The following is a 12,848-nucleotide window of genomic DNA, read 5'->3' on the forward strand; positions in this document are numbered from 1 at the left end:
CATGAATTCCATGCCCGGGCCTCTAGTATTTGTTATAAGGGTCTTTATAAGACTTGATTTGAAAAAATCTGGTTGCTAAAAATTTTAAAAACAGCAGATATCCTTGTGCATAATGGTAGTCAGTGTTTGCTTTTGATGGTGTATAGATTTTCTTTTAAAAAAATATTTTTATTAATTTTGGAAAAGGAGAGAGAGAACTAGAGAGAGACATCAGTGATGAGAGAGAATCATTGACTGGCTGCCTCCTGCAAGCCCCACAGTGGGGATTGAGCCCTCAACCCAAGCATGTGCCTTGACCATGAACCAAACCATGACCTCCTGGTTCATAGGTGAGTGCTCAATCACTGAGCCACACCGGCTGGGCTAATGTGATTTTAATCCCAGTGTATATTGACTCTATATTATGATTTTTGAGGAAAATGTCTTATTTTTCTTTTTGTTTGTTTATGGGATATCTGAGAAAATAATTTTTGGTTTGACTATCATGAAATTATCTTATGAATTTCTTATATGTTAACTAAAGGTTAGAGATGATTTAAAAGGTTTGTATTATAAACCAGACCTTTGACTGTTTTGATTATCTTAAGTAGGGCCTGAAATAGGATAATAGATAAGAGGGAATTGATTTTTGGAGGTAGAATAGATAGTATTTGTGAGATAGGGGTTAGGGTAAAGAAAAGATTCAGTCGTGAAATTTCAAGTCACTCAAAGGTTAAGCATATGTTTCTTAAACATATCTATTTTACCTAGGATATGCTGTTGTTGTTGTTTTGATTTTAAAAGCAGAGGAAAGCACTGGAGAAAGACAGGTTCAAGAGAAGATTTCTTTGGTTGAGGATTTTTTAGACTCCTATACTGACTACTCAATTCAGCATTCTTTGGAAGTTTTTCCCAGTTAGTAATCAAACTCTAATGGCTCATTCTTTTAATTGGGATAACCTGGAGATGAGGTTTAAGACATAATTTACCCTTTGATTACTCTGTGGCCATTGGAATATTGTAAAGACTAATGTTTGTTTGTAGACTTACAGTAGTAAATGAGCTAAGAGAACTGGTATCCCACAAATGTCTTGGGAAGAAAGAAGTATTACTATATACCAAGATATTTAAAAACATTTTCAGTTTTTTTGCAAGGCCATATAGGCATGTGAGAAAACAAATATATTTTTAAACCTTGGATCTTTATTTTTTTTAATGTATTTTATTGATTTTTTACAGAGAGGAAGGGAGAGGGATAGAGAGTTAGAAACATCGATTAGAGAGAAACATTGGCCAGCTGCCTCCTGCACACCTCCTACTGGGGATGTGCCCACAACCAAGGTACATGCCCTTGACCAGAACTGAACCTGGGACCCTTCAGTCCGCAGGCCGACGCTCTGAGCCAAACCGGTTTGGCTGAGAAAAATATTGATGACAGCAATCTTCTTAAGATGTAACAGGCAAGAGTTTCAGGGTTAATATTATAGTAGTCATTCACCCTTTCCTCACAACATTATAGGACACGGTTAGAATTGCCACTATCTTCAATACATTGTTTAAATTACTTTGTAGATAAGTGCTATAAATAGTAACTCCTGCTCCCCCTCCCCAGTATTTTAACCATTACTTTAGATTTATAAAGTATTCCTCCTACCTCACAGCCTCTGGACAACTGGTTATTGTAGCAATAAAAATGGAAATAGAAGAAATATAGTTAGAGAAGACGAGCTTTTGAAAGCTAGCTTTTCACTTTGATCCATATATTTTAAGCAAATCTGGTACTAGGTTTGCACATTTAGAGTGGTAAAACATTTATCTTTTATGGGTGTGGCTTGATTCTAAAATCCATTGTGACCCAAATAGGAAGTATGCCTTGCCTTAAAGGATTTAAATGAGGGCATGCTACTATTATTTAGGTCCATGTTAACATAAGGAAGCATCACATGTACATTTAAATTACTTTGTTTCTGTATGTGTAAGAATATCCATATTCTATAAAATCACCCCTTCTACTCCAAAATAATGCAGAAGTCTTTGAACCAGTTTTTCTGACAATAGCCTACCACCTCTTCATAAAGGATTTTGGTCAATTAGCATACTTCCCTACTATGTTTCAAATGATTTAGTTTGCCAAAGTGTTTTATACATATACTAGAGGCCAGGTGCACGAAAATCCATGCACCTGGTGGGGGGGGCGGTGACCCCCCTCAATCCTGGCCTGTGCACTCTCACAGCCCGGAACCTTTTGGGGGATGTCCACCTGCCGGCTTAGGCCTGCTCCCCCCAGGGAATCGGGCCTAAGCTGGCAGTCAGACATCCCTCTGGCAGCCCGAGGAGGCGGGAGAGGCCACCGCTGCTGCACTCGCAGCTGTCAGCTGGCTTGTGGCTGAGCAGAGCTCCTTCTGTGGGAGTGCACTGATCACCAGGGGGAAGCTCCTGCGTTGAGTGTCTGCCCCCTGGTGGTCAGTGTGCATCATAGTGGCTGGTCTTCCAGTCGTTTGGCCTTTAGGGTCAATTTGCATATTATCCTTTTATTATATAGGATTCTTTCAGAAATACATGGTTTGTATAGTTACACCTTGATTTAGAAGTATTTCTGAGTGAGGTTGTAGAGGAAAGAGGATCTTTAATATTGCTAAAATTCTCTAATAAAATTCATGCAATACCTAGTGTTAAAATACAGTTTTCCTACCCTGACCAGTGTGGTTCAGTAGTTAGAATGTCAGCCTATGCACCAAAGGATCGTGAGTCTGTTTATGGGTCAAGGGCTTATACCTACCTGGGTACAGGTTACATCCTGGCCCTGGTCAGACACGTTCGGGAAGCAACCAATCTGTGCTTCTCTCACCTCTATGTTTCCCTCTCTCTCTCTCCCCCTTTCTCCCCCCTTCCACTCTTTCTAAAAAGCAATGGAAAAAATATCCTCGGATGACCATAAACAACAAAATTAATATAAATTAAAAAAAAAAAAAGTTTTCCCTGAGTACCGTATTCTTTGAATCAGAGAATGGAACCAGCTATCATAACAGCACCATAGTTCCTAGGGTTAAAGTTTAGAGAGCCACTGGTTTCGTCTTTATGTTTTGGTTAAAATTTAACAAAATAAATGTTTAGACATTTGTGTTTCAGATTATTGTTTTTGTAGTTAGTTATGTAATTTTTTTTCCCAAATATATTTTATTAATTTTTTACAGAGAGGAAGGGGGAGGTGATAGAGAGTTAGAAACATCGATGAGAGAGAAACATCGACCAGCTGCCTCCTGCACACCCCCTACTGGGGATGTGCCCACAACCAAGGTACATGCCCTTGACTGGAATCGAACCCGGGACCCCTCAGTCCGCAGGCCGACGCTCTATCCACTGAGCCAAACCGGTTTGGCAGTTATGTACTTTTTTAGAAATATTTTTTTATTGATTTCAGAGAGGAAAGGAGAGGGAGAGAAAGATAGAAATATCCAACGATTAGAGAGAATCATTGATTGGCTGCCTCCTGCACGCTCCCCCCCCCTCCCCCCCCACTGGGGATTGAGCCCGCAGCCCAGGCATGTACCCTTGCCCGGGATCCAACCTGGGACCCCTCAGTCCGCAGGCCAACGCTCTATCCACTGAGTCAAACCACTCTATCCACTGAGTCAAACCTATCCACTGAGTCAAACTGGCTAGGGCTAGTTATATAATTTTGTTGTTGTTAACCCTCACCCGAGGATATTTTTTTTAAAATATATTTTTATTGCTTTCAGAGAGGAAGGGAGACGGAAAGATAAAAACATCAATGATGAAAGAGAATCATTGATTGGCTGCCTCCTGCTCACCCCCTATTAGGGATCCAGCCGCAACCTGCGCATGTGCCCTTGACTGGAATCGAACTTGGGACCTTTCAGTCCGCAGGCCAACGCTCTGTCCACTGAGCTAAAGCAGCTAGGGCACTGAAGATAATTTTTCATTGATTTTTAGAGAAAGTGGAAGGGAGGGGGAGAGACAGAAAACATCCATATAAGAAAGATACATTGATTGGTGCCTTTCTCATGTACCCTACCGGGGATCAAGCCTGCAAACGAGGTACTTGCCCTTGACTGGACTGAAACCCAGGACTTTTCTGCAGGCCAGCGCTCTATCGACTGAGCCAAACTGGCTAGGGCAAGTTACATAATTTTATATATTTGGTAATGTGCTAAGGTATGATTTGGAAAATCATCTCATTTACATTTAATGCTAATAATGGAGTTTTGTAATAAGTTAACCAAATCTTTCTTTTAGAAAATATGGCCATAGTTAGAAACTCCATCTATATTTCTAAGGAAGGTTTTAAATAATTGCTTATCTTTCTGTCACAGGGAGTCAGAAACACATTTTTCTTCTGACACAGATTTTGAAGACATTGAAGGAAAAAACCAAAAGCAAGGCAAAGGAAAAGTATGTACAGAATATGTGACTTTGTTTTGATTTTCAAGGCCTTTATATATGTATTAGTTATATCTCAGATGTTTTCTCTCTTAAAAATGCCTTTTTTTCTGATTGGTATGGTAAGCCTTCTGAACACATGCGGTTTCTGGGCTTCTGTCTAGATCAAGTATCTTTTGATTATCTATTTTCACTTCTGTAAAGTAGAAATTAATACATTGTTGTTTCTAGTAGTTCATTTTGTGAAGCATAGTGTGCTAAGCTAAATGTGATATTCTGTTGGCTTTATTTTTATTTACCCACGAGTAGTCAAATATAAAGCAAAGCAGTAAATTTCTCATTCTAACGCACGCTAAAAATGTAACCTACAATCAGTTTATATCTAATGGGTTAGAGTGGACAGTAGTTATAATGAGTAAAACTAATGTTAAGTGACATTCTGAGTCAATAGGATACAAGTTTAGAATATGAGTGGGTACCCTGAGGGTTCTGGATAACTTTGCTAATGGTCAAATCATTTTGCTATTTTAGAAAGTACATTGGACTCTGCGTGTCTGTAAATACATTGTGCAAAATATGACTTATTTATATGTTTATTGATTTCAGTGAGGAAGGGAGTGGGAGAGAGAGATAGAAACATCAATGATGAGAGAGAATAACTGGCTGCCCCCTGCACACCCCCCAATGTGGGTGGAGCCCACAACCTGGGCATGTGCCCTTGACCAGAATCAAACCCGGGACTCTTCAGTCCTGGGGCCAGTGCTCTATCCACTGAGCCAAGCTAGATATGATGGTGATTTATTCTTTAAAATTTTTGGTGAACATACTTTTGTACATAATACCTATGTATAAACATGAACATAGAATTTTACTTAAATTCATACTGTGCAAACTGTTTAATTTGCTTATAAAACCTAATGGTATGTTGTCAGCAGCTTTCCTATGGTTAATTTTTTTCTGTCTGTAATTTTTAATGATGTCATAGCATCCCATTTGGAAAAATATTTTTATTAATTTCAGAGAGGAAGGGAGAGGGAGAGAGAGATAGAAACATCAATGATGAGAGAATTATTGATCAGCAGCCTCCTACACACCAGCTACTGGGGATTGAGCTGTGACCTCCTGGTTCATAGGTCGATGCTCAAACACTGAGCCACTCGGACGGGGCCATAGCATCCCATTTTATGTATGGACATAATTTTTAACTAGTTCATAGAATACTATTTTATGTTTTTGTTTGTTTGTTTTGTTAACCCTCACCTGAGGATATTTTTTTCCCATTGATCTCCAGAGAGAGTGGAAGGGTAGGGGGAGAGACACAGAGAAATATTGATGTGAGAAAGACTCATGGGTTGGTTGCTCCCTGACCACAGCTGGGGATCGAACCTGCAACCAAGGTATGTACCCATGATTAGAATCGAACTGGTAACTCTTCAGTCCATGGCCGATGTTCTAACAACTGAGCCAAATTGGTTAGGTCAGAATACTATTTTAGAGTGCACATACTTCATTTGTTTCATAATTTCATATGCTCTTTTAGTCCCTTAAAAGTAGAAGTTTTGAGAGAGAGAGAAAGTGTGAATGAATAAAAATATTAACTCATGACTATCCAAAGACAGCCATAATTCTAGTGGGTAGTATGATTATTCATTAGAAAACTATTTTTGGCCCAGGGGGCGTGGCTTAGTGGTTGAGTGTCGACCTATGAACCAGGAGGTCACGGTTCGATTCCTGGTCAGCACACATGCCTGGGTTGAGGTCTTGATCCCCAGTGTGAGACGTGCAGGAGGCAGCCAATCAATGATTATTTCTCATTACTAATGTTCTATCTCTCTTCCCCTCTCCCCTTTCCTTTGATATCAATAAAAATGTATTTTTAAAAAACACCACATTTTTGTTTGGAACCATCTTGCAAAACTGAAACTCTACTTTTGACTTTGATTTAATTTGCACATTGGGACAAGACTCAGAATGGCAACTGCATAGAGGACTCCCCAAAATTTTTGTGCTATAGTTTGGTTAACTTTACCCACTGCTATGAGTGAGGTGTAAGGGGTCAGATCAGGAGTATAATAATAACTGTTTTGATGTTTGGCACTATATTATGTATGTTCCATGCACTCTGGTAATACATGTTATCTCATTTAATATTTGAACAACTTTGTGGATTAGAAAACTTCCTTATTTTATGGATAGGAAACTAAGGTCCAGAGAACTCAGTGGTTAAAGAATTTGAGCCTATATCTGTTGAAGGTGTTTTAAGTCCACCATAACAGTGATTTTCAACTGGTATGCTATAGAATGTTTAGAACATGTAATACCTGACTATTTTAGTCAGGGACATTGACCCCTTTACCCTTAGATTGTCAAATAAAAAACAACAGCAGCAGCAAACACAGCAATATCAGTCTGATGTGAATGCCCTGTCTTGAACCATAAATATCCTATATAATAAAAGGCTGATATGAAAATCGACCAAATGGCAGAATGACCGGTCGCTATGACTTGCACTGACCACCAGGGGGCAGACGCTCAACTCAGGAGCTGCCCCCTGGTGGTCAGTGTGCTCTGACAGGGGGAGCGCCACTCAGGCAGAAGGCCTGAGACAGGCTCATGGCTCACAGCTGGTGAGCGCAGCAGTGGTAGTGGGGGAGAACCTCTCCTGCCTCCACAGCAGTGCTAAGGTAGTCTGACTGCCAACTTAGGCCTGCTCCCTGTTGGACATCCCCTGAGGGCTCCCGGACTGCAGGAGGGTGCAGGCCTGGCTGAAGGAGCCCCCCCACCCCAGTGCATGAATTTTCTTGCACTGGGACTCTAGTATAGATCATATAATAGAGTTGCATCTTACTGGTCATGTTGCCTAATAATGTTATTTCTGATTGGTTAATTCTTCGTACCAGAAATCCTTGTATACAAGTATAGGCACCTGATTTTTTAAACGGCACTTTGGAATAAAAGGGCAGGTAATTATTATTTTTGTCATATCAGCAAGATATATAATACAGCTTTTGGTGTGCCACATAGTTTTAATAATTAGTTTATGTGTGCCATGAGATGAAAAAGGTTGAAAATTGCTGCACTATAGTATACTACCTCATAGTCTTTTTTTAGAGCTTTTTTCCCTCTAAATGATTGAAACTGGGTTAGGATGTTTACTTCTTGTACTTTCCTGTATTATCACTCTGTGTACATTATTTTTCCTAGCACATCATATTCACTGAGCCATTTCAGTTGTACTAATTAGTTTTTCATAGCAACAGGGAATATTGAGGCATATGATAGATAAATTGCAAATATATAGCTCCATGTTAATTAACTTTAACATTTTATACTTTTCTAGTGTATTCTTTCTAGTTGATCTTTTCTTTCACCCTTATCTTTGAAATTCCTTTTACTGGGGACAAAAGCCTTTCATTCTACAATTAAGAATTAATTACTTGGGTTCACAAAGACTGCATATCATTAACGAAATAATGTAAATTAACCAGTAATTTCTTTCAGTTGTTAGTAAGGTTTGTGAAGTAGTTAAGAGTAGAGTGGTTTTGGACTCTTAAAGGAGGAGAAAGGACCCTTTATTAAGCAAAGTATATAAGCATACAGGTTGTCAGTGGAAATAAATTTTTAGACCTGGCTGTAGATAAGGGGTCAGTGAACTGTGGCCTGTTTTTGTACTGCCTATGAGCTAAGACTTATTTTTACATTTTTAAAGGTTTGTAAAAATAAACAAAGAATATATTTCCTGTCTGGCACTTTACAGAAAGTTTGCCAACCCTTGCTCTATGTCATAGAAATGTGTTGGTCTAAAAGAGACTTTGGAAATTCTCTATTCTAATCTGTAAAGCTTTTAGTATAATTCTGGCATTTTAGAATGAGAACTCTGATTTTGGGAATGACTTGTTTTTCTATAACAAGATATAGAAAGCTGTGGAGGTATTTTTTACTTAGGCATATAGGCAACCTTTTCACTGATTTATGGAGCCCCCACCCCCAATATTGACAATTTTCTTATAAAGGGGTTTCATTTCCATAGTGTTCACATAAATTGAATTTTCATGATAAATAAGTGTCAGAGGAGGGCCCAGACAATGAGGTTGATATACACCTATTTTTATGCTGTTTGGAATTCCTTTTGTGAGTGCACTCTAATGATTTATAAGGACTAAAAATAGGTATTAAGCTAAAATGTTAAACTAAGTATGAGTTACTTATTTGATAAAGCAGCAACCCTATGAAGTAGGCACACTTTTATTATTCTTACTTTACATTTTAGAAATCTCTCTGAAGCACAGCATGGTTAAGTAACTTGCCTAAGATCACTCAGTTAATAGGAGTAGAAATTTGGCCTTACGAAGTTTGTCAGTGTTCATAGGCTAACTACAATGTCATGTGAGGTTCATGGTAGTATAAATGAAAAAATTGATACCACAAAGAGGCTATCACACCATATAATTTTAAATTATTTTTAATATATTGATTTTAGAGAGGAACGGAGATGGAGAGAGAGAGAGAGAAACATCAGTGATAGGAGAGAATCATCGATCAACTTCCTCCTGCACACCCCCACACTATGGATTGAGCCCGCAACTTGGGCATGTGCCCTTGAGTGGAATCGACCCTGGGACCCATCTGTCCTCAGGCTGACTCTCTATCCACTCTGCCAAACCAGCTAGGGCACAACCATATCATTTTATATGACATGTATGCCACTTCCTTTTAGGTTTAAGCATGATTATGTATCCCATCAGCTGCTTCTTTAGTTTTAAAAATATATATACTTTTATTGATTTCAGAGAGGAAGAGAGAGAGAGAGAGAGAGAGAGAGAGAGAGAGAGAGAGAGAGAGAAAGAGAAAGAAACATCAATGATGAAAGAGGATCATTGATTGCTGCCTCCTTCATGCCCCACACTGGGGATTGAGCCCAAAACCTGGGTATGTGCGCTTACTGGGAATTGAACTGTGACCTCCTGGTTCATGGGTTGATGCTCAACCACTGAGCTGTGCCGGCCAGGTCTGCTTCTTTAGTTTTAATATGAACTCTGAAACATAGTGATATAACTTAACCAACTTGTGTTTTTGTGCAGACTTGTAAAAAAGGCAAAAAGGGCCCAGCAGAAAAGGGCAAAAGTGGAAATGGAGGAAAACCTCCTTCTGGTCCAAACCGAATGAATGGTCATCACCAACAGAATGGAGTGGAAAACATGATGTTGTTTGAAGTTGTTAAAATGGGCAAGAGTGCTATGCAGGTAATGTTTATTATGTTCTTCTCAATTTATTTTGAACTTTAGTGAATTATATAACATATATCCCTGGTTTTTCAAATTGTGTTTAAAAAAATTCTAACACTGATCATTTGAAAAAAGCAACAAATTAGTTAGAAAACTAGGGATATATATTCATACTTAAGACTGTTAAGCTGTGCTTTACATCATTTTCTATTGCATTATTTTCTTTTATCGGCATATAATAATTATTTGGTCAAAAATATGCTGATATAAACCCTGATTATGAGGTTTCAATTTTCTATGAATTTATATAGCTGCCATCAAAATATGAAGTCCTTTGCCAATATAGAATTCTTGGTTGAGTGACATAATATAACCACTATCCTCTTTAGTGAACTGAATTATTTTGATCACTTGTCTATTGCAAATTTGATTACTTGTGTTGTTTCTTAACAGAAGAGTAAAAAGTTATAACCATGTCAAATCATCCTAATTTTGTTTCTTCATAATCTTAAGATAATAGCATTTAGATTTTATAATGGATGCATGCTAAACCCATATGGTTTTTAAATATTGAAAAAATACTGTACTCAAAGAATATACATGCTTAATAAAGTTATTTAATTTATGAAAGCTATAGGGAAAAATTTTTTTTTCCTTCATAGAATTAACAAATCAATAAAAGGCACACCTGGATGGGTTAGGGAGAACTAGCCATTTAAGTTTTTTGCTAATTAACTGAAATATAAATCTTATTTATTGATAAGGACTCATCTAAATATGTGCAGTTTTGTAAATGAATTTTTAAATTATTAATTGGGACTAATAAAGATCATTTTTCCATGTAAAATGATAAAGAATTGTTAGTTTTTAAGCTATCACCAGTTGTGCAGAACATTGTATTTTCTTACATTAGAATTGACCTTCATTTATTTACATATGGCTTGCTTTCATATGTTTGTGATTAGGGTTTGGATTTAATTTCTTGTTTAATATCTTGAAAGATTTTGTGTGCACATTTGATATTTTTAAAGAAGAATATCTACGTTACTATACTATATTTAGTCATTCCCTAATTTAAAAAATTATCTTCTTTAGTTCCCATTTTGGGTTAATTTTATTGAAGGGATAAATTATCTTATTTATATTATATCATTTAATTACTTTTCTTTTTATTATATTATACTTTTTCTCTATAATATTCAGTTTTGTTAATATAAGATCTCGACTTTATTCTAATTAGGCTATTCTATTTTTGTCTAGTGTGTAGGGTTTTTGTTTAACTTTTTGTCTTATCAAAAAGTTTTAGTATGAAATGTGAGGGTTTAGCCTTATATTTAATTCTTTTTGTTAATGGTATCTCAACATTTAAAGAATGAACATTTTTCTTATTTTAGTGTTGCTTATGGATTGTCATATATTAAGATTGTACCTCTAAGCCATTTGTTTTTCTGTTTCTAAATGTGCTTTCCCTCTTAAAAGCAGAATGTCCATAGTATATCTGTATTGATTCCCCTGAATCCTCTGTCCACCTTCAGTTTACTTTATGTACTTATTTTTTGTATACTTCTACTTGCATTATTGAACACCAAATTTGATCAAGGAAGTTTCCTGTTTACAAACTTTTAAAGAGTTCTTCCTTATCTAACAGTTCCAGCTCAGATTTCCTTTGGGATACTCACTATTCTCCAGCCACAGTATGTATCCTGCCCCCAGACCCTTCTTCTTATTTTTCTCTGTGCCTGGAATAGCCCTTTTTCCTCCTTTCTATATCACATAGGATTGACTAAACCAAATGTCACTCTTGAGAAGCATTCTTGGGCTCTGTTTCCTTCTCCCGTTCTCATTGAATGTATTTCTTACTTTTCCCTTTTCATTATAGCACTTGGTATATTGTGTTACAGTTATGCATATGTCTGAATTTGCTTCTATATTCTTAATTCCTTGATCAGGTAATGTGTATTATTCGTTTTTTGTATCTCCTAGATATATCTGTTTTGGTAATTATAAGTGAGATCGAGTAAGTACAAGATTGGCTGTTGGTTTTAAGCTAGTTCTTGCATTTTAAGAAAGAAGAAACCATGAATATGCCCCTAGTTCTGTTGAATTTTATTTATAGATATTGAATTTTATTGAATAAGATTTTTAAAAATATGTTCTTAACATACTATTTGATGATTAAAATCTTAAAATGTATTTCAATGTGATAAGCTTGTATTTTGATTACAGCAACCTTGTATTTCTAGTATAAATTCTATTTGATCTTCATGAATGACCTTTTAATGTGATGTGGTGATCTTTTTGTAAGATTTCATTAAATATTTTTGTATCTTTATTAATGAAAATAACCCCTGTCCAATTTATTTATTGCTGCATAACAAGCTATCCCAAACTTAGTTATATAAAAGAACAACCGTTTTATTAATCTTAGTGATTCTGTGGGCCTAGAATATAGACAGAACTAAATAGGGATGGCTCATCTGCGTTCCTATGCATGATGGCTGGGGCCTTAGCTGAGACAGCTTGATTGTCTGGAGGTGACATAAACAGTTAAGGACTATAATAATCTGGAGGCTTCTTTATCTATGTTTGGTGCTTAGTCTGCAATGACTTGAAGACTGGGCTCAGCTGGAACTGTACCTGGAAAACCTACAACTGGTCCTTCCATGTGGCTTCTGGGTTTGGAGAGAGTATCCTGTGCAGGAAAAAGTATCTAGTTCTCTAGTGCTTCAAGAACCCAATGCAGAAGTTGAATGGCCTGTCACTGAATCTTGGAAGCACCATTACTTCTCCTGCACTATTTTAGAGAAGGGACATGACTTCTTGGGGAAGAATGTCCAACTATTTAGAGCCATGCTTTAAAATTCTCATAGTCGCATAATATATTCTGTTTATTTATATCCCATATATTTGGAATAATCTTAAATACGTTTCTTTTGTAAATTTAGTTGGTTAACATAAACAGACTATTGTAAAACATAGAAAAGGACTAAAATCTAGAAAGTAAGTCTAGTTTTAGAATATCTCCAGTCAGTTTATCTGAATCAGGGAGATGATATTGTCTTTTTCTTTTTTATATTTTGTAATCATATTTGTTTTTGTACATCAAATAGTACATATTTTATTCATTTTGTACCCAATTTTCATATTTACAGTTTTTATATATAGCTTTAAACATTTTCCCCTCCTGACTTTTAATTCTTTTCATAGGCTCTTATTTATCATCCTAATTTTTAAAATTTGATT

At 36.7% G+C, this 12,848-nt stretch overlaps 1 protein-coding gene across 1 annotated transcript in view; it reads left to right on the plus strand.

The window, feature by feature from the left end:
- STAG2 (STAG2 cohesin complex component) overlaps nt 1-12,848 on the plus strand; it is a 154,916-nt gene that overhangs the window by 66,697 nt on the left and 75,371 nt on the right. The window contains exons 3-4 of the mRNA XM_081115194.1: nt 4,314-4,392; nt 9,462-9,623. Coding sequence (XP_080971320.1) covers nt 4,314-4,392; nt 9,462-9,623 — 241 coding nt within the window. The remainder of the gene's footprint in view (nt 1-4,313; nt 4,393-9,461; nt 9,624-12,848) is intronic.

This window comes from Myotis nattereri (genome assembly GCF_964212035.1).
Source record: "Myotis nattereri genome assembly, chromosome: X".
NCBI lineage: Eukaryota > Metazoa > Chordata > Mammalia > Chiroptera > Vespertilionidae > Myotis > Myotis nattereri.